The sequence below is a fragment of the Musa acuminata genome, chromosome BXJ3-10, assembly GCF_036884655.1.
Source record: "Musa acuminata AAA Group cultivar baxijiao chromosome BXJ3-10, Cavendish_Baxijiao_AAA, whole genome shotgun sequence".
Taxonomy (NCBI): Eukaryota; Viridiplantae; Streptophyta; class Magnoliopsida; order Zingiberales; family Musaceae; genus Musa; species Musa acuminata.
In genome coordinates, this window is record NC_088358.1 from 29,740,319 (window position 1) to 29,762,536 (window position 22,218).

Genomic DNA, 22,218 nt, shown 5'->3' on the forward strand with positions numbered 1-22,218 from the left:
AAGTGCAAAGTGCATGTACATCAAAACCCTGTTGTTTAAGTTTAGGGTCTACTCATCTATATAAACCAAAAGACTAGAAACTAAAGTTACTTTCAATTCTGTATTAAAAGGAATGCACAATGTTACAGGAGTATTTCCCAGTATCAAACTTTCATGTGCCAGAGACATTTTAGGCTTGAAATTGAAGATATAGACTTAAACCTATCAACCTTTGGTTTTAAATGAATTTCAATCGACTTAGCTCTCGTACGAAACTTGCATTAGCATGCCAAAGACGGGATTGAGATTTTATCATCGTGGTGCACCTGCTGCTAGTTTATGTGCCTGTTGTGAGCTCCACGTCAACTTCAATGAAGTCGGAAATATTATTGTTGGCTTCCTCTTACTCTCCTCCAAGAAAGGGAAGTCCTCTATGTAATGTAGTCCACGGCTTTCTTGCCTTGCAAGAGCGCTGCTCACGACAAGCTTAGCACAACAGAAAAGATTCTTCATCTCACATGCTTGCAGTCCAACCATCATCGGTTTCCACTCTCTCCGGAACAAAAACTCCTCCCATTCTGCCTCCAACTCTCCAATCTTCCACTCTGCAGTCTTCAATCGGCTTGTAGAACGTACTATACCTACATACTCCCACATTATAGATTGTAGCTCGACCCTTGTTGTTTTTGTCCTGAACAAAATCTCCTGCATTGTGTGGCTTTCAAGGGATGTGGGAAGCACCGGACGAGTCCACATGGTTGAAGCATGAATGCCAAGGCTTGATCTGGTCATGTGGTCTATCGACGGTTGCACTGCACGTCGAGCAAACACCAGTGCTTCAAGCAACGAGTTGCTTGCAAGGCGATTAGCCCCATGCAAACCCGTGCATGCAACCTCACCGGCCATATATAATCCTTTCACATTTGTCTCCCCTTGTAGTCCTGCACGGATACCACCACACATGTAATGAGCAGCTGGAACAACCGGTATGGGTGAGCTTGTTATGTCCAGTCCATATCTGAGACACTCTGCTGCGATATTGGGGAAGTGTGCAAGTATTTGTTCTCTTGGCTTATGGCTTATGTCCAGTAGAACATACTTCTCTCCTCGTTTTTTCAGTTGATCATCTATGCTTCTTGCAACTACATCCCTTGGAGCTAGCTCTGCTCGTTCATCATACAATGGCATAAATCTCTGCATTGACTGATTATAGAGGATGCCACCATCTCCTCTGACTGCTTCTGTGATCAGAAAAGCATTATCTCGTCTGTTAGTTGGCTTAATTGGGAGGCCTTCATCAGCTAAGGCTGTAGGGTGGAACTGCACAAATCTTGATGATGGAAAAAATGTCAATGCATTAAGTTAACAAAGACAATTTATTCATTAAAGAATATAAATATTCTTCAATATTGCACACTATGTGAGAATGCTCAAGAGAAGGCATCTGACAGTTAAGATTCTATTTGGATGAGAGACAAGCTTGTCAAAAAAAAAAAAGCAGTATCTCCACGACGAAAAAAGTTCTTCAGAGTTCAGAGCACTTAATAAAGGAAACAAGAATCAGAAAGTTATTGGAGCGCTTAGTCAGATAATTAGGCTTTCTCTGCCAAGAGATACTTACTCCATGTTTGAAATAACAGCCTGAGCACGGCGGGCCATTGCAACTCCATCTCCTGTAGCTACCTGCAGGCATGTGAAACTCGAATTAGAGGAACACCACAACCATTGTTCTCATGTTCGCCTTGCAATAAAAAAAAAATCTCCCTGAATAAGAAATTAATTCAACAATAGATTGCCCTAGATTCAAATTTTCTTCATTTGTTTTAATAAAAATCCTCATATACATTTACAAAGGATTAGGCAACTTCTGCATCATTAGCATGAAAATCAAAGGCCAACATTCAGCAACTCATACTTCCAAGGTTAGACGGTACTTACTAGTGGATTGGTTGTTGTCGGGTATATATGTCCAGCTCCACCCGATGCTAGCAATGTTACTTTTGCGATAAAACGGACAACCTGAAATTAACAAACACAAAACTCTAAAAGTCATATACTACTAGCTAGTCATACAATAATGACCTTGACATCGTCACATCGTCAACTAGAATACCACTAACAAATATCGATTTCAAATGGAACCAATTTTGCAACCTGTTGAGTTTCTGTATTCAGTGTATCCACACCGTGACAATATATCTCATCATTACCCTGCAAAATCATCCGGTAGAATAGCTTAGTATAACTGTTTTTCAGATATCTTGGCATACCACTATTATGTCACTGATTAAAATGAACACGTTGATGCTCTAAGAATAAGTAAACACAATTTGGAACAGAGTATGTGCTAATGAGTTTGTCACACATACCATATTGTTTCCATGATGATTATTTTCACAAAACACAAGAATATGTTTCAACATAAAAGGAAAAATAAAGAAGATTTCACTGGGATTCACATCTTGAATCTCAAATATTTTTGGATTTTAAGCATATAGTCTGCTACAAAATTGAAGAACTATAATCAAGAACAGGGTACCGCAGACAATTTTGTATTATTTAACTTACAGTTGTAGCCTTCTGGAAACATGATTTTTTGTATGATATCAACCATCACTCGAAGATTCAATAGAACCTAATCGATAGTTCACCCAAAAGAAGCACCCAAGAACTTTTATCCATGTGATACAAGCACAACTGCTTTCAGTAGGATTCAAGACAATTGGACTTTAAAGTTGACTTTCTTCCTTCAAGAAATCACCCATATCTCAAATGCATCATCAATATCTAAACCTTGTCAACCAGTCAACCAAGGACCACATACAGAAAACAATTTCCTCCAAAGTAGCAAAAAATAGATTACAAATATTAGGGGTCTAGGGAAAATAATCTGGGATAAATATTGTAGGATCATTGAAACCGAAAATGTAAAAATATCACAAGCCTCCAAATCATAATATCATCGATCAATTGAACCTTTAGCCAGAGACCACGACATATGCTCTTCAGATACCACTGGCTAATGCTTTTGATTAAGACATAATCTGATTTCAATTCATAAATAAAATTGAAGAAAATTTAGAGAACAACATATCATAGAGGAAAGAAGGACCGAAGGAAAGGAGGACCTGAGAAGTCAGTAGATCTATAGCGAAATGGTGGCCAAACAAATGTATGTTCGGCTCATCATCAACAGCCTTCAGCAATGCCCGTTCAATCTCTCGTCCAGTCATATCAGCAGCATGAACAATTCTGTTATGAGAATGCCCTCCTTCCCTGGCTAGATGCAATTTTCCATCATGTCCATGATCAAATGATGCACCAATAGCAATTAATTCTTTAACTCGATCTGGGCCCTCTGTGCACACTACCTGTAAAAGCCAGTTGTAGAGGTGTTAGCAGGTAATTGTATACCACCATTAAAGGAAATGCAACTCGAGGTCAATAAGATATACTAAATGCTAGGGAAGCGATTAATCAAATGACAATTCTCTTTAAGTACAAGAAGTTCCTCTGAGATCTTTGTAAGAAATTTACTAACTTGAATGCTACAGGATCACCATCTCTCTAACTTCATAGCATGCAAAATAAGCAAAGACATTTTCAATCTCTTTATTTCATAGTTCTGCTTCTGTCATTTTATCCACTGGATTACCATAACAACATAATCACTCCCCAAAAGAGAAGGTGGCACAATCAACAAAAGCGTAGCAAGTCATTTAAAGAGAGCTTGAGAGCAAAAATAGTCCAAGCTATATCCGTAATATGATATGCATATTTCGAAAGAGACGGTCAAACTGAAACACAAGGAAGCTTACCCTGACTGTTTCTTCATCACAGAGATAAGCCCCTGCAACAATAGTGTCTTGCATGTGACTCTCTACCGAATCTGAAGGGCACAAAACAGCACTTACTCCACCCTGAGCATAATTTGTGTTGCTCTCATGGGGCTCTGCCTTAGTAATTATGGCAACAGATCCATGTTTTGAAACCTCTAGAGCATACCTTAGCCCAGCAACACCACTGCCAACGACTACAAAATCAAAATACTTTGTATTGCTATTGTTGTCTTGCAAGCACAAAATTCTAGCACTCCTAGCGGCAGAGATGCTCTTTGGCACCGGCGCACGGACAGAACGAAATGCTGCACCATGTGCAGCACTGGAAATTGCACATAACCTGGTACAGAAGGCACTATAAGTTACTAGAGTAAAACAGAACACTTAAAAATCCGATTTTGGAATTTTCAAAAAAAAAAGCTACAATATATTCAATCAGCAAAAAGTTGACAGTATGATCGTTGTTTCCACCGTTGATGACACAACCGATGTCAGATCAACTATAAAATACAGGAAACTTAAGGCACCGGAAGAGGAAGCTGTTAAAACTTATAATCACAATGCAAATGACATACCTGGTAACATCGGTTAAGAAACCGGTCTTGAAAACTAAACTAGAAAGTCCGGCAGCATGTTGATGCTGTTTCTTGATATGCAAGTTCCATCCGCATTGCAAGTTGGCACTCCCATCTAAGAGACTGATCGCCATCTATAACGGTGCTAGGAGACAGAAAAATAAATCAGACAAAACTCATATCTAAATCAAAGTGAATATATACTTTTGCGAGTGAGCATAACCAGATTGCTTAACAAGGCTGACAGACAGATCTATATGGAACGTCAGATAAAGATTAATTAAATCGGCATTATGGAACTTCCGAACATAATCTTTTTAGATCTGTAATTTTCTAACCAAAAAAACACAAAACTACAGTAAAAATGAAGGGGAAAAAACTTATAGTGATCTGGAAACATGAAATCTTCTTTTCTTTTTAACCTCTGTGTATAAAAATGATAAAACGGATTAGGTTTTCAGGTACAACTTCGACAATACTTTCGAGTTTAAGATTGGCAGCTGATAGAAAAACGAGAGTGGCGACAAAAAACGGAAAGCTGACGACGCAAGAACAGAATTTCAGTTTAAGAAAGAACAAACAAGCTTGCAAACGCAAGAAACTTGCTTAAAACTCACAACTTTACGAGAGAAAAATGATCGATCTCGATATGGAAACTGAACTTCACAATCGAGGACACATCCCGGACGCAGTTCGACACACGATCCCAAAGAAACGATCCAACCTTTACAAGACCAAAGGGCTCACCTTTTCCACGCGTTCCGGTCCTCCTGGCCGGAACTCGCAACGCTTCGCTGAACCCCAGAAGACAAGGTCGGCAAACGGAAGCGACACGGGGCGGAAAGAATGATATGGAATGGGAAGAAACGTAACGTAATATTGATTCTTTTTGGGGCCCCCTCTCTCTGTGATCGTGGAATTGTGTGGCGATCCAAAAGGGATAGATTTATTTATGCCAAAGAAAAGGAAGAAGAAGTGGAAATCGCAAGAGAGAGGAGACGAGACTGACTTGGTCGACGGTGGTCGAGGCGCCACATCTTCTACGAAGGTTCGCCCTATCACGCCCACTTTATCTTTTTAAATTCATTCCAATTCCTTTTTATTGTTTTCATTTTATTTATTTATTTATGGAGCGTGTATTATCTTTATTTTCTCTTTTATACAAACATATATATATATATATATATATGAAATTGTCACATTTTCTTATTGGTCGTCGTTACTAGAAAGGTAGGAGTCCACTTGCACGTGTGGGCCCGCCACGGCGGTCCAATCAATGGAAAAGCGCAGTCCAGTTGGCGAGAGAGTCCAACTGACTCGCGGTCAAAGTAGTTGTTGGGAAAGAGGGATGCAAGCCAACCATAAACGAAAGGCTCTTAACTTTGGTTAGTGGTCGTCGTCACAAAATTATAAACCAATCGACCCGGATCCTGACCAACGCCAACCAGCACTCCTTCCAGAGGGCACAACCACCTCACGAAGACGAGCTATCAACCACCCGGGAATCGCCATCCAGTGTACAAAGGAGAGTAGCCAATCAACCCGGATCTCGACCAACGCCAACCACCACTCCTTCCCGAGGGCGCAATCACCTCATGAAGACGAGCTGTCAACCACCCCGGAAAAGGAGAGACGCAGCTCGGCATACACGGCGCCTGGATCGGCATACCAGGGAACGTTGATCAACACCCCATCGTGAGGGCCCGATCAAACTCGGCATCCAACTCAACCGACAGAGGACTACCTACATCGACCCATGGACCAAGCCATGCTGACTCAGCAGCCATGACACATTTGTTCACTAACACCATCTTTAATTTAATTTATTTAATTAAAAATGATGTAATTTTTAGGTTCTGAATGGTGGGCATATATGCTTATGAAGATTGATGATTTTGGGATAATTATAAACAGCCAGAATCCCTTACTTGTGATCAGATAATGCGGATATTGATACTTACAACTCTTCGTTCGTACCTAATTGGATCGTCGTCTAGAAATGGATTTTATTGGATCGGATCCTCATTTCTTATTGAATCCAGACTATTATTGTTTGTCTATGTAGAATAGACTTAGATGACGTGAGTATTGCATACGGACGTAAGACTCGCTGTAACCTCACATACCTGGACACGTCACACGAGATGCCAACTCGACTCATGCTTGATTGTAGGATGACAATGCACGAATAGGATTTATGTTAATACTCATGAGCTTGAAAACCAACGAAATAAAATTTACAATTAGCTTTGGATGAACAAAGATCGAATTCCTAATATGCATGGATTTAAAAATAATAATTATTTTCGATCCAGTATATTATAGAAAGACAGATATTTATTAATTATAAAATTTTAAAACTTTTCAAAACTTTTTTTCTTGTGTATAAACATCATTTTAATATATTAGACTAAAATGTTTTTACCATGCGACCAATTGTTTTTCCCTGTACTTCAACTAACATATTAACTCATATTTCTTTATGTTTGAATTCATGGGAACTATTTTTCACTAATTATAGGTTAACAAATAATATATATTTTTTATATTGATTTTTTATTTTCTTAAAGATAAAATTACTCATAGCCTACGTCCATCCCTCCACTCGCTATACCACGCTACTAGTAGTCTCTATCATATCGATCGTCAGCGTTGCCCATGTCACCTTCATATGTAAGGCCCCTCTACGTCGGGCCAGCTCCACCCCTATGAATAGCTCCCATAGGGAGGTTTTGGAGGCATGTGAGGGGATGAGGTTAGCTCACATCTCCTTATAATTGTTTGTGACGGCTATAGGCTCACCCTCCATTCCTCTGACTTCTTACTACTTTCATCTCATGATCTCATACCACTAGTAGCCATCTTATTTACCCTCCTTCATATTCTCTATTATTAAAGGAGGGGTAATAAGAAAAATAATGAGAAAAGTAGTTAGCACCCGGGATAGATGCTTTATAAGGACAAGGTTGAGAGCTTATATAGAAGAGCCTCACGGACGGAGATGATGGTCATGAGAAAAGGTAGAGGTAACGAGGACAACAATAAGAGCCTCACAGTGGTGGCGGCAACTTACAATACAACTGTGAAAAGGCAAGGGGAACCACGACTAGGTGGAAGTAACGATTGATGAGACGAAGATTAAAGATAATTTATCTTTAAGAAAAAATATACTAAGAAAATAATATAAAAAGGGGACATTCCATAGGTAAAAGCGAAAACTTAGGATTTTTTTTAGAGAACTTATAAAAAATATTACTATTAGCAATCCCTAAAAAAAAATATATTTTACTATTTATAATTATTTATTTATCAATCATATCTTTATTCTTATCACTCTATTATTTCGTCCATTGAAATTGTAGCTCCATCGATGTTACTCTTTATCACTCTACCATATGAATAGGAATCTTGACCAAAAAAAAAAAAAAACAATTGATGTGAAATGTAATCCTAATTTGCCCCATGTAATATAATAATCCTCTCACACAAATAATAAAAATTTGTTATTCGGAAGAGATGTCTAAATATATCGAAACCATAAATACCGGAATAAATTAAATATGATATATTGACACCCAGGATTACAGGCAAGCAACAAAATAACGAGATAAATATCACATTCCAGGAAGGCCATACAAAATCTTCCATTAATCAGAATCAATGACATTACGAGATGTCAAAGAAAGTTATTAGGAGTCGAAATTAATTTAGTGTGATCTAAATTATCATTCGAAATAACAAAATGGTATTTATGAAATTTGAGAGTCGAAGGATGGTTTTTAGGGATCTTCGCAACTTTCCTATATTTTTATTGCGACGCGTGCGTCGGTGTTCGCATCACCAAAAGCCAATTTCCCTGACATCTCATGGCAGTCTGAAGTATACATCAATATATCTTATCCTTCGCCTCCCTTTAGTCGTCTATTTCTCGTGTGGTCGCTGAAGACCACCCCAAACGCCGACGCGAGCAGACGTCCACACCGGCCATGGCGAACCAATCCCCAACTCCTTCGCCCCCTTCCGTCGAGGGTTCTCCAAATCCGGGTAGTAACTCGCGCTTCCGACATCGATTCTTCCCTTCTTTTTAAATTTCCTCCCGTTCTCTTTTACTTCTATTTTATTGGTGATCGGAATATTGCTCAGTTGATGCGAACATCAATCGGCCACCGACAGATGAAGTACGGATTTTTGGCGATTATGTTGCTGGATTTGATTGGCGGCTCTTGTATCAGTGGAGAAGAAATTGCGACCTCTTGGATTGGATGGTTGGGGGACCGTCTTCTATGATTAGGTTCTTCGGAAGTTATTTTTTGTGGGATTCAAATGGTTTAATTGATAGTTCGAGACGTGAACTTGGCCTTTGGATGATGTATCGTTGCTAACTTTTCGCCGATTCCGATTCCGAGTTCAGGAGAAAGAATTTAAGTTTGTTAGGGCTAGGGGAAAACTATCGGTTATATGGGGTTAAAGGTCGAAGATTTTTCTGATTGACTGAACCCTTTGGCATAGTAGGTTTAGATCGAAGGTTTTTGGGTTTTTATGGGTCGACACCAAACAGTTGGGACATTATGGATTCTTCTCGCTGTTGATACTGTTGTATCTTTTCACCGGCATAGGCTGTCTAACCAGCAAAAAAGTCAGATATCAGCAGCAGGGACTATTTCTTGACAAATTTCCCATTCTTTGGATCAGCATGAAGGAAATTGGGAAATGGAAAGATTTGCTTCGTTTCGAAGTCAAAACTCCCATGAACTGATAAACAAAACCCTCAGATATTGCATTAAGTATTTATATTGTAGTATGTTACATACGTGTCACGTCCTTTGTGTCTGTGTTTATGATTATGCATTTTATATGATAGACACATTTTGCTATCAAAACATATGATGATGCGTCAGGTGGTCTTCCTTGTTATGCTGTTGTAACATTGGTGTGCTACACACCTTTTGGTTGTTGGTGATCTACACAGTCCAACAACTATTTTCTTTCACAGCATGTGGAAGATGCATATCTTGGTGGATAGCATGATTCCTGAGTTTGGCGTGTATTCTACTTGCAGGTTCTGAGACAGAAAAACTAATTGGTGGGGATGGGAGTGATGCCAAGATGGATGCTGCCAATGAATTCTCGGGAAAGCCATTGTTGAGGGAAGACCAAGTGCAAAATGCTGTTAAGTTTCTATCACACCCAAAAGTTAGGAGTTCGCCAGTTGTCCACCGGCGTTCTTTTCTTGAAAAGAAAGGCCTAACCAACGAGGAAATAGATGAAGCCTTTCGTCGTGTGCCTGTAAGAGATTTAAAATATGCATATGTATATCAATTGACAATGACATTGCACTTTCACTTGTGCCATTTTTTTATGACTTTGGCTCTTCTTTTTGTTGTTCTAATGCAAAAGTTGGATGCTTCGTGTGTATTTCAGGACCCACCTTCAAATGCTGCAACCGGTGAAGCTTACACTACAGGTCCTGGTAATATATCTTGGCAGCAGCCTTTTGACATTAACTGTTTCTTTCTGCCCAGGCAATGGATTGTCGAAATTCTTGCCTATCAAGCTTTTGTTTTGTGTCTGATATTTGTTTTCCAACCCAATTGCCTTTTGTTTTATCCACTTTTGGACAGCTGAATTTATCCAACTTTCTATTCTTCATTTGGTTGATTTGTTTTACCTTAGTACCCATGATACTTCAACGGTGATTTTCTTTTTAAATGCACCTTATAGTTCAAATCTATATAACAGCAACATCCGATCTGTTGCTCTAGATAGTTGTTGTAATGGAATTAATTATTCCTAGAAGATTATTAAGAGGCAGAAGGTCATCAATTTGACAATTAAAGCTTTAGGATGGATGATAATATACAGAATAGGATTTAGAGGACACAAGTTAAATCAAGCTGCTGCCTTAAATCCATCTAATGTGAAATTGTGATTTTTTTTTTTTGAAGATGGAGCAATAATTCATTGTCTTCTGGACTTGCTAAAATGATCATGTTTCTTCCGTTGTGGGGCTACGATTATGCTTACTTGAATATTTGACTTGCAGTGAAGAGTATATCATACACAGTTTCAAAGTTCTATCTTCCAAGAGCTAACCACTATATCTACATCTATGGGAATAACATATCTTTCTTTGTTTAACTAACTAACAAGGCATATCAAATTGTATTAGTATTTCTAATATAATCTAGGCTTTCCATTAAGAAATTGGGCAGCCTTTGCAATCAATCTCTACATTTCTCGTAAAGCTTGTTGTTACCTTGTATATTGGAGAGAATCCATTTTTCTTAACTCCATAATATGTCAATATCAGGCTACTTCCTATATCTTCCCACCTTAGTAATCAGTGTTTGATGTGCAATGAGTGCAACAGCTATGCAGCAGAAATCATCCACCACCATGCAGCACCAAGATCTGGTACAAACTCCTCAACCAGCAGCTGCTCCTGCCAACATAGTTTCCGTGGCTCCAACCCAGCAGCTGCCAAAGTTTCGTTGGTCTCATGCACTTCTTGCAGCAGGGTTTCTTGCTTCTTCAGGGGTTGGTACTGCTCTTCTTTTCAAGGTACTTCTGGTCCTTTTCCATACCTTGCGGACTTTGATGATTGTGCAAAATGTTAACCTATTTGTTCTTAACTTTATACATTCATGATTTCGTTAGGATATAGCCTGATACAGTTTCTCTTCTTGCATATCTATTTTGCAGAAAATGGTTGTGCCTAGGTTGAAAGCATGGATCAGGAAGGTTGTAGAAGAAGAGAGTGAATCTGGGGAGGATAAGCCGGACTCAAAACTGGCTGAAGAAGCAGCAGAAGCTGCAAAAACAGCTGCCGCAGCTGCTGCCGCTGTTGCTAAAGCAAGTCAAGAATTGCTAGGCGCAAAAAGTGAAGGTAGATTTATATTCTTTTTCACATAATAATAATTGTTGGTTTCTTGCCATCTGTAATTTGTTTTTGTTTTTGTTTTTTTATTGGTTTTTTTCATCAGAGAGAAAGTATTTTGAGGCTTTCATGGGCGCACTAGATGTTCAAGTTAAGGAGATGAAATCCATGGGTGATGCTATTCGTAGATTGGAAAGCAGAAGGGATGAATACAAGCTGATTCAAGAAAATATCCATTCTACAAATGGGAATGGTAAGTTGATCAAATGGACGCCCTCAATCTCATCTTTCTTGATGATATCTTGCCCATGTTGAATGGCCTCAATGTGGGTCATGACATGCATGACTTTGTTATCTCAAACTAATAATTGCCGAGTCATTTTTGGTCATATTTCATTAGTATGTTCATCTATAGATAATTTCATGTGGTTACTTAAGTGTATTTGTTTATCATGGCTTTAAGATACTAATCTTAATTGCAAATAAGAGGCAACACGCATTTGCTGAAAAGATAGTATGTGTCTAGCATATGACCTTGTAAATCAACAACAGGTATGCCAGCCATGATAAATTTGTGAACCTGGTAAATTTATTTTCTTGCGAAGATTGTAATATATGAATCAACCATCATATAGAAAGGTAACGAATATTTGTTATTGCTACTCGTTATACATCTAATTTAGATAATAGATACTGATGAATACAGTGAACTGGATTTGATCTGTTCTAGTGCCTGACTCAAAGCTGCTCATGTCTGTCCTTTGTTCAGGCTCAGTTAACAATGCATGGAGAACTTCTCAACATGTTAAATTTGGTGACACATCAAATACAAACTTTGGAGAAGGTTATTATTTATGACTTTTCCCTTAAGAATTTGTTCCTTAGTCATGTCATTTTATCTCATTCGTGCCTTTTGACAGTGAGGTCTCAATCATCACCTGCATTTATGGATTCTTTGTATGTACCCAATCACAACTCATACACTGAGGTATGCGACTTTATCATGATTGCAATCATAATGTAACTGCAAGGAGGTTCACTTTTAAAAACTTCTTTTCACTGCCATTTATGTTAGGATCTTTAGATTTATCTGGGATTTTATCAATTTATGATCTATTTATTATGCATTCTCTTGGGATAAGATTGATAGCTCATAGCTTTTAGTAATATGGTGCAGATATCTGTGAGCCAAAATAAATAGATAAGTGATAACAGTATGAACCAGTTCTTATTTTTTCCTTTTAAACTTTTTATCACAATGAGTGATAAATGGATTATTTTTATTATAATTTTGTCATTTTAAGGATTTTTCTAATGATGATGAATGTTGTTTCCGCTTTAGGTGTGTAAGACTACCATGGTAAAACCTTGACTGACAATTCTTTGCTACCAGAACATACTGGTACTTCAGACAGAGGTGCAACCTAGCCTGGTTTTGCTGAGTTGGAGGTCAACTTTGACCCATGACAGGTTGGGTCTGGTTGTGGAGGGTTAGGCTGTGAGTTTTACCAGATAAAAAATATGAGGGTAAATAAATTTGGTAATAAACAGAACTTGAAGTTATAGATAGCATAATCACATATTGCTAAATTGGTTAGGTTTGAGTTTGTCAGTCTAAATTTGGTTGAATTGGGTTGTGTTGTGGGTCAATCCTAATCAATCCTGAGATAATGCTGGGTTGAGATTGCCCAACCCTAGTTTCACAAAACCCAGTCTGATGATTGGATTGGTTTAAACCCAACCAAGCTGCCGCCCTGTTTTGACATAATATCTTTTTGATTTTAGTCTTGTCTTATTACCTCAGCTTCATCTTTTCCGTGTGGATATTTGCATTTAATTTAAATTATATTGCACGTGAAATAACTTTTATTTTTGCCATTAATTAATTATTTATAACAATCTCTGTACGCTGTTGAATTTAAATACTTATTTTGTAGTGAATGGCTAGGGAATTATGAGCAGAGAAACCTCCCATGGTTTATCTTCTTTTATAGTACAACATCATGGAATGCGTTTAGTTACAAGTTATCATCCATTGGTTTGGGGCATTTTATTAATGATAAGAAACCAATATAATTTCTTCCAATGCAGACCAAAACTTTGTCTAGAAACTGACCTGTCAATCTTCTAGAATGATAATTTTTTACCATCTTAGGTGTTGCTTTTATGGTTCTCCACGGTTGACGATCTTGTGTAAATTCCTATGTCATACCTTTTGACCGTATCAGTATTGTTCGTTCTTATTGGATGTGTGTTATATGTGGTTTCCTGTGCTGCTCCTTTTGATCTTTATGTTTATTGATGTCCTGCGCTTAACAGCCATGGCAAGCTGCTCAGCACTCTCAGCAAAGACCCAGCTATTCTCAGCAGTCTCATACCAGCGACGAAAGGTTGGGTTCAAAAACACTAGAGAGCTATGGTCCCTCTTCTGGGACGACAGGAAATCATTATGATACTCCAGAGCCTCAAGGGGAGGAGAGGAAGCAGTTCGATGAAAGGCCCCAGCAGCGGGGATGGGTACCACCGCAGCCACCAGCTGTTGTTTTGCCAGAAGCTGCAGATGCCATTCGACGCCCAAAACCACCTGTTCAGAAGCAGCAATCTGGGGATGAACAGTCAGTTGCAAGCTCTGATGATGGAAAAGAAAGGGAAATGAGAACTGATTCCGTTGCCGAGGCAGAGAACTCAGGTAGCATGGCTTTAAGTACCAGTCAGATTGAAATAGAAGAAGAAAAGTCAGCGGGCATTGAGATCAACTGAAATGTCAAATCTCGGAAAAAAAAAGACAGAACATATGAGGGAAAATAAAATATTGGTGATGATTAGTTAAAATCCTCATTCCTCATCCATTGCATGGCGCTAAGCTGGTCTAAGCTCATATCATTTCAGTTTTAGAATGAATCTTGGGGATGTATCAACACTCAGAGATAGTATGATCTATGAGAAGTCTTTCTCTTTTTCACCCAAAAAAGTAGATGATCATTTGTTTGTGTGTGTGTGTGTATATATATATATATATATATATATATATATATATCACAAATATATATATATATATATATATCACAAATATATATATATATATATATATGAATTTTTCTTTGATTGTGCCACAATCTTTTTTGTTACGGAAATTGTTCATTTGTAGTAGGGTTTCTGATAAGCAAACTGGTTGTTTTTCTGTAAATTATTTAAAACAATACGCTCGTCTGATTAAAATGAGAAACTTTGTTATTTAATGGTGGTTTTATGAATAAGCTGCTGCATGTAGTACGATCTGAGCAACAAGACAATGACCATAAAACGAGTCATCCTAATGTGTAGGCCAGTGGTTTGCTAGTAACTAGCGTTGTAATTTTCTTTTTCGTTTGAGAAAAAAAAAAATCCTAGTACAAGCTAATACTGTATTCATCTAATACAAGCATTAAAATGTAACTTTCTTTCAATATTTTTTTTAATTAATAATAATAGAAGTACATCTGGATTTTATTTTTTATAAGTCAAGTATTCAAACGCTCCTCGAGCGTTTTAAAAGAATAAGTATATATATATATATATATATATATATATATATATATATATATATATATATATATATGTCGATGAACCCTTTTCCTTGGCATCTAACCTATGCTAACCATCATTCTTTATTCATTCCAACCCCATCCACAGAATGATGGCCTTATCCACAGGCGAGGCATTCATCAACATGGGAGATGAGCCACCGCCACAGCTGCGTCGAACGATTCATTCAGCTGGGAGATAAGTCACCATACTGACAAAACCATTTCCCAATTATTTGTTGGATTTAGCCATGCGCATTGCTTGACTTGGCTCAATTGTTCTGGATACCCTCAAAGTCTTCACGTTGAATAAGATGATAGTGACATCTTCCAACACCATCAGCTGATTCATCTTCAACTGGAAGCTTCTTGGAAGGTGTTTGAGTTGGACAGGTTCTCCTGAAGACCCTTGCAAAAGTAAATTGCTTTGGCTTTGTTGTTTTCCACCCACACGCACTCGGTTGCTGCTGTATCCGGCCAGCGAAAACAAAGACAAAGACCAATATCATTTATACATATACACATCCATTCGGGACTTGATTAATCACCGATGGGATGCTCACCCAAAGAGCACTCGCTGACAAGGGAAGGAAAGCTAGCTTCCTCCGAGTCGGCAATGCGGTTCGATATAGTGAGTCACACGATTCCACCACAAGAAACGAGGAGAATTAATGTGAAGGAAGGAAAACACACTGCTACTTTTTAGCTGCTTCCTGGAAGGAGAGGGCATGTGAATGTCGACTCCAGACCAAGACCCAGTCTTCCCATCATCATAGACGCCAAACTAAGACCGAATCCTTTGCCGGGCTTCCCATGTGCTTGTGTTTCCATCGAACGATTCATTCGGCAACACCATCGCTCTTCATTCCGTCCGGCGATTAATACTATAAGCCTCAATCATCATGCATGCGCTAATTACAGAATCTTCTGATTCCAAACCAATCCAACTCAATTACACTTCCATGAGGAGAATACATTTGAGTGAAAAAAAGGTATAATCATACAAAAAATTTACAGAGAGAACAACCCACCACCTTAAATTGTTACGACAGAATAATTACGGACAAAATGAGGAATTATTGGAGCCGAAAATATTTTGATTAGAAGGGGTGATGTGACCGGCGGAGGCCGTTGACTGGAGCGAACAGCCCGAAGAGCTCTTGCCGGTACGGTAAGAACGACCGCCGCGGTCCCTTCACCGCCTTCTCGCCTGACCCCTTTCCGTAGGAGCCCCTGGGGCCGGTGACCACATTCGTCTCCGTCAACCGCCCCGCTTTCTTCGCCCCCTTCCCTGCCGTCGCCTTCGGGCCGGACGCCGTCTCGAGGAACACGAACTTCTCCTTCCCGTCGCTGTGGCTCCTGCCGACCATCAGGTCCCTGAGCCGCCAACGCAGAGATGACCCGGTGGAGGCGCTCTTCTTGCACCGGTCCGGCGCTAACACGCAGTCCTCTCCGGCATCCTCCGGCTGCGACGACGAGGACGCTGGCCGTGCCACCCTCTCCTCGATCAGGAGCTGTCGGAGGGGAATCTGTTCGGTCACATCCGTCGCGTCTGCTGCCGCTACCGTCTCCCCCGCGCCGGAGGAGGCGAGTTTGAAGATGGGGTAGGCGGGGATGATCCGACCGCCGGAAAAGATCTCGTCAGCGGTGACCGAGGGGAAGGCCTCGGGGTCTTTCACCACGAACGCGAACTCGAAGTCCTCGCTGGAGTCGGAGTCGTCGTCGTCGTCGTCTGCGGCGGCGGCGTCCTTGTCCGCAGCCTCCAGTATCTCGATCTGGCGAGAAGGATCATGGTGGACGGCTGGGATGGAGTCGTCGCCGGGCGGGACGTCCTCCTCGGCGGCGGAACCGCGGCTTCCAAAACCGAGGGAGTCAGCGAGTGATGGCTTGCCGGGGCGTTCCGTCGTCATCTCTCTTCTTTCGCTGTGTTGTTAGCTTCGTCGATTGGGATTTCGCGGCGTTTATAAAGAGCGAGCGGTGGCTAAGATCACCCTCAGACCGAGGCTATGGTCGTCTCCTTATGGTCGTCCGATGCGTTCGGCTCCACCCAAGGATTGTACAATACGTCGATCAAATCGAATCTGGACGGTTCTTCTTTCGATCGCACAATAATCAACGGAGGAGGATTTGGTTGGACGGTTCTCCGTTTGCTGTGTGTTCTCACGCACATCCGATGGTTTCTAGAACGTCAAGGCGATTCGCGTGGGTTGTGTTGAACCGTCCATGCGGAGCTTCTCTCTGCAGACGAAGGATCGCCGTCCGTTTCTGCAAGTTTGGGGGTGCGGGGTACTTACTCTTTTGCGTGTGGTTGCTATTCATGGGCTGTTAGCCCAACCCGTTTCCGATCCATGGACAGCCCATCATAAACTTCCATTTGGGTTGTCTCAAAATATAACCGTCGTGACAGCTTAAAACCGCATCCCATTTCTCCTCGAGGGAAAGAGGGATGGGATCTCGAAGCCCTCAATCCGATCGCGCCTCCTCTGCCGCCCTCGCCCGTCCAACTTCTTTCTCCTCTCCTTATGACCGCTCAAGCCCTCCGAATCCCCACACCTTCAACCCTCTTCGTCGTTTGTTTCCGACGAGAAGGGAGGTGCCAAGAAGATCTCGGCTCCAAGCCCCTTTCAAACCTAATGCCTTGCGATCGATTCCGCCGTCGAGAACTCACATGAGAAGAAGAAGAAGAAGGGTCTCCGCGATTTTCTTTTGATGAAGGCGAGCGCTCTGTCTGGGCACTGGTTCATCGACGGGTGGATACCTTATTGCACTGGACGCGCTGTTATGTGAGTTGTCTTGTTTCTTTCCTCTTCTTGATGAATGGAGTTTGGCTATTTGGTTAACGACTGTCGTACAGACCAATTATCTGGGGACAGAGGGCATGCATCTTTCTCAACGTTGATCTTAATTAAAGAAAATGATATATTTACTGAGCCTAAATTCTACGATAGATTTTCTGCCATAGCGATTGTTAGTGCTGAGAATGAACTCGTGGGATGTAGATAACCTTTATAGAGATTTGCTTATGGATTTGCAGACTAGCGTATTTGGATTTACATAGAGTTGAGTAGTGAGATGTACCCAGAGGTACAGTGTAACTAGATTGATCAGTTCATACGGTGGAATTGTTTATACAATCAATTATGTATTTACTGTTCTTGTTAAATCAAGAAATGGGTTTCTTATACAGACTATATTCTTTTTCTGTCCTAATTCTAAACTAAACTTATAGTTATAACTAAATATATTGGATAAATTCTTGTTCTGTAAAGAATTTACCTCTCCGCAAACTCTGGTACAAAGAAATAAAGACTTCACTGAAATTGAGTCCTTATGTATCAATGACTTGCATCATACTATACTAAAAGCCTTTCTTAGGTTCACGCAATCACATGATGGGGATTTCTTATTCACTTAATCGCACTGTTATAGAATCTTAATTCTTTCTCATAATTCTGATAGCTGGTACTTGATTATTATATTGCTGATAGGGGCTTTCTTATTCACCTCCTTACAATGTTAAAGAATGTTAGTTCTTAATAGTTGTAGTAAACACAATATTGCTTACAAGTTTGTGCATGTTTTGTGAATAGTAATGTAGACCATGAAAGTTGGGGGGAGTTGACTGTACTGGTTACGCATATGTCCGCCCATTACTTGCAACCATAGATTGGACTCTGTTATCCGGGTTCAAATTGTTTTGAATGGTGACCCTCTGAATGATCTGTCCTTTCACTGACTATATCGACAAATTATGAAGATACCAAAACTAAAGGAAAAGCTGAAGGAATTGGCATGGTGGATCTCAAGTTGCGGCTGCAAGAAAGGTTTGTTTGGTTTCTTAAAACTTAAGAGACATCCCTTTAAATGGGATCATGTAATCTTCCAGCCTTAATTGAAGATGCTAATTGTCATACTCCACAAATAACTGTTTTTATCTTTAGGCTTTGTGGGTTTTGCGTATACTCATTAAATTGCATGGGTATACGTCACTATCATAGTAGGGAACAATTTAGTGTCTTTTCAGCTATATATACTTTATATGTTCTGACATCACACTAACGATATTTCCCGTATTCCTTACAATAACTGATTATCCTCTAGCTGTGTTCTTTCAGTTCATCTACAAGCTGTTTTGGTACTTTCTGTGTTTTACTATGCTATATTGGTTGATAATGTCTGTAACAACCCAAGCTAGACGTATGATGTGAGATTGTCTTTGCAATTAAAACTGCACCTAGCCTCATTGACTCGTGTAGAAACACAATCATCATCTTTAGACTCTATTATTTGCTTTAATATGTGACCTTTTCTCACACCTTTGAAGGAACAACGGGACTTGTTTGGTTCTCAAATTTGTTTGAAGACTGAAAACGGGTACAGCCATTCGCCCTGCAAAAATTGGCACGACCTTGAGCTACAAGATTCAAGGACCTATCAAAATAATTAAAATGGACAACATGAACTAACTGAAAAGGTTTTGTACGGTTCACTTCATATATTGAATTCTAGCATTTGAAACCAACATTTGTTATTTTATGTAGATCGACTTTGGCCACCTGTCTGATTGGTAATGTGATCGTGGAGCCAGCAGAGGATGAAGTTCCGCCTAAATAGAAAAAAAGGCCTCTGAAGAAGATGAGGATGCAGATGATCTTTTGTCGAATGCAAGCGACCAGAGCGAGAGGAGATTGATAACATGTCCGTGTATGGGCATCTTCCTATTGAGGAATTTGACTATTATGATCTCGATGGAAGTGCTGATAAGGACTATGGCACTTGCAATTGGTAGTAATACAGAGAGAGGTCCTTCACCCATGTGGACATGGTAATGATGACGAGGGTGGTTGGATGCATGATATGGTGTGGTGATGATTTTGATGACGTAGTAGTGTTGCGATGGTGGTGGCACTGACCGATGATGACAATGGTGATGATGATCAATCCAATATAATTGGCAAGTGGAAGTTTGACACATGTTCTCAAGCGTCACCATCACCATTTGCTAGTCCTGAAGACGATGAACGCCTCATGATGAATGAGATGAGGCCCAACGTGATAAGTCCAGATCACATACAGAATAAGAAAAAGAATTACAAGTCTAGCGGAGCATATTTCTCAGAAAATGTTCTCTATATCCCATATGTTTGCAACTTTTATTACTTCTTGACGTGATAACATGTGCATAGAAGAAATGCTTTTGTTTAGAAAAAAAAGAAGAAAAAGGTAAATGCAAAGAACATACGACATACTAGCGTCCAGAGATTCTTTACCGCCTGTGGCGTGAATGATCTCTACCCAATCCTGATTGATCCTGCGAACTAAAAGGTAAAGGCAGCCGCGCCGTGTGCATCAACAGTGGTTTGGCTGTTATGTAGACCGGGTTAATTGGTCGTGTTGGCTTGAGCTCTCTGATTGTCAAATTACGCCGGACTTCAGTCTCGATCTCTGCTCGGTCTTGGGGGTCTGCAAGTCGGATTTTGGTTTCGGTTTAGCGGACGTCCGCACCATATCGATCGGACAGGGAAAATGGATCAGTGCCTATTTCGCAGATTGTTGAAACAGCAGTTCCCACCTCCAATACTGGATGATGTCGGAGAGAAAGGAACGGGAAAGCTCGCGATCGACGCACAGGGACGAGGACGAGCCGGATATTAAATCCCAATTCCCCTTTCCTGTCGCCTTCATCGGCGCCGCCTCCTGCACCACTGGCCCAACGAAACCCGCCGTCGACGCCCGCCACACTCTCACGCCGCCACCCCGCCTCTCTGCTTCGATACGAGACCAAAATGATCCGGCCCAACCTATCAACAGTGGGTTTGGCACACCTTGGAATGAGAATAGCCTCGAATCGTAAGTGCCCGTCTCCTCTGTGCCGCCGACAGCGGCAACGAGGACCGCACCAATTCCCCTATACCCCGAACGTCTCCACCCTTTGCCTTCTCTCTTTCGGCGCCGCCATTTCTCCTTTCCCCATTTCCTCAGCTCCACTGGATCTTCGCTCTCTGCCCCGGTGGACCACAACGCTCTATTACTGATTGAGGCCCAGCCAACGTCCCCCAATTCCCATGGGTGGGCCTAACCGAGCAGGACAAAGATATGGGGTTTCGCTATTTAAAGAAGACTGACGCGGCCCGATCCATGTCCTGTGGGTACGAGTACGGCTCGTGAGCTTACCGTCAAATAGTCCGACGGCAAAACAACCCAAAAAAATTGTTTTTGGGGTCTGAAACCCTTCGACGACGCTTCTTACTCCTACCTGCGGTTACTGGATGACGTAACGAAAATTGACACGTGTTTATTCGGCAACGAATCACCTCTACCCCATGTCCGTTACATCCGCCCGCTCCTCACTCCCGCCGACAGCGCTGCCCCCACCCCCGTCGCCGACCTCTTCCTCCCCCACCGTGCTAACTTACGATCGACCACCCTCGTCGCCATCCTCTTTTTCCCCCGCCGCATTATATTGCATTGACTACTACGGGCTCCCGACCGCCCCGTGCTCTTTCACGACCACTGGCCTTGTCTCATGATGCTGCCATCTCCACCGCCGCCGCCATCTTCCTGCTCGCCGCCACAATTGAGTCGAAGGACAGAGGGTAAGTAACTAAGATGCGCCCATGAACGTTTCAGTGGCCACTCTGTTCCGATCTGATACGAGTACCTCCCTGTGTGCTTACCGTATATCAGTTTGGCGTCAAAATAGCCCAAAATTTTTTTTTTTGGGACTTCAAACGCTTCATGATGTCGTTCTTAACTTAACCTATGGTGACCGGATCTGGACGAGCATCTGAGATTATTTATGAGAATTCCCGAATCTCAAAGCACCGCCGTAGTATTCCTTCGCGCCACCCCAGTAGGGTCGGCGGACGGAGGGTAACTACGATGGGCCCGTGTGCTTGAGCCGGTGAACCATGGAACAACGCTTCACCGGGTCGCACTATTCGAGTTGATACAAGGACCGCCCCGTGTACTTACCGTCCGTCAGTTTAGCGTCAAAATAGCCCCAAAAAAATTTTTCGGGCCCTCAAACGCTTCATGATCTCGCTCTTAACATAACCCACGGTGATCAGATCTGGATGAGCATCTGAGATTATTTGAGGATTCACGAATTTCAAAGCATCGGCCCATCCCATCCGTGGCGGCCGCTTGCTCCTGCATGCATGCGGCAGCGCCGCCGACACCCTTGCCACCGTCTCTTCCTCAACCGGCGGCCTTACCTTCCATCGCCTACTCGGGTCCGGCTTCATTCCATGATCGTCGAATTTGACGCCTACGTCGGTCTCGCTCGTAACCGTGTAGATAAATGCACCCATCATCCCCCGTAGTTTCCGACAAAGGGCAAGTCCTTCTCCTAATAAGTGGCGGCGCTGAGCTTGAATGAGTTT

General features: G+C 41.3%; 3 protein-coding genes and 1 long non-coding RNA gene across 7 annotated transcripts; 2 read left to right on the top strand and 2 right to left on the bottom strand.

The window, feature by feature from the left end:
- Nucleotides 1–74: 74 nt before the first annotated feature.
- Nucleotides 75–5,352, bottom strand: LOC135584487 (L-aspartate oxidase, chloroplastic-like). Of its 3 annotated transcripts, none has more exons than XM_065172532.1 (8): nt 5,141–5,352; nt 4,394–4,538; nt 3,798–4,158; nt 3,108–3,350; nt 2,134–2,190; nt 1,918–1,998; nt 1,601–1,662; nt 75–1,309 (listed from the first exon to the last, which is right to left on the bottom strand). In XM_065172532.1, exons 2-8 carry the CDS (start codon nt 4,525–4,527, stop codon nt 292–294), a joined length of 1,956 nt encoding a protein of 651 aa, XP_065028604.1. In that variant the 5' UTR covers nt 4,528–4,538; nt 5,141–5,352; the 3' UTR covers nt 75–291. The 3 variants fall into 3 exon arrangements, with proteins under 3 accessions (XP_065028604.1, XP_065028605.1, XP_065028606.1); XM_065172533.1 differs by having other exon boundaries at nt 4,394–4,527; nt 5,141–5,328; XM_065172534.1 differs by lacking the exon at nt 5,141–5,352 and adding an exon at nt 5,011–5,139.
- Nucleotides 5,353–8,241: 2,889 nt separating this feature from the next.
- On the top strand, nt 8,242–14,231 carry LOC135651703 (peroxisomal membrane protein PEX14-like). Of its 2 annotated transcripts, none has more exons than XM_065172037.1 (9): nt 8,242–8,437; nt 9,453–9,679; nt 9,815–9,857; nt 10,764–10,954; nt 11,096–11,279; nt 11,377–11,523; nt 12,040–12,114; nt 12,191–12,258; nt 13,590–14,231. In XM_065172037.1, the coding sequence occupies exons 1-9, from the start codon at nt 8,380–8,382 to the stop codon at nt 14,028–14,030; spliced, it is 1,434 nt and encodes a 477-aa protein (XP_065028109.1). In that variant the 5' UTR covers nt 8,242–8,379; the 3' UTR covers nt 14,031–14,231. The 2 variants fall into 2 exon arrangements, with proteins under 2 accessions (XP_065028109.1, XP_065028108.1); XM_065172036.1 differs by having other exon boundaries at nt 8,243–8,437; nt 9,815–9,863.
- Nucleotides 14,232–15,764: 1,533 nt separating this feature from the next.
- On the bottom strand, nt 15,765–16,785 carry LOC135650378 (uncharacterized). Its single transcript, XM_065169636.1, has one exon. It carries the CDS (start codon nt 16,741–16,743, stop codon nt 15,934–15,936), a length of 810 nt encoding a protein of 269 aa, XP_065025708.1. The 5' UTR covers nt 16,744–16,785; the 3' UTR covers nt 15,765–15,933.
- A 462-nt stretch (nt 16,786–17,247) lies between these two features.
- On the top strand, nt 17,248–20,077 carry LOC135650779 (uncharacterized). The gene is made up of 3 exons (XR_010501621.1): nt 17,248–18,657; nt 19,158–19,307; nt 19,375–20,077. It is a non-coding gene; the product is annotated as an uncharacterized LOC135650779 (long non-coding RNA).
- The last annotated feature ends 2,141 nt before the right edge of the window (nt 20,078–22,218 follow it).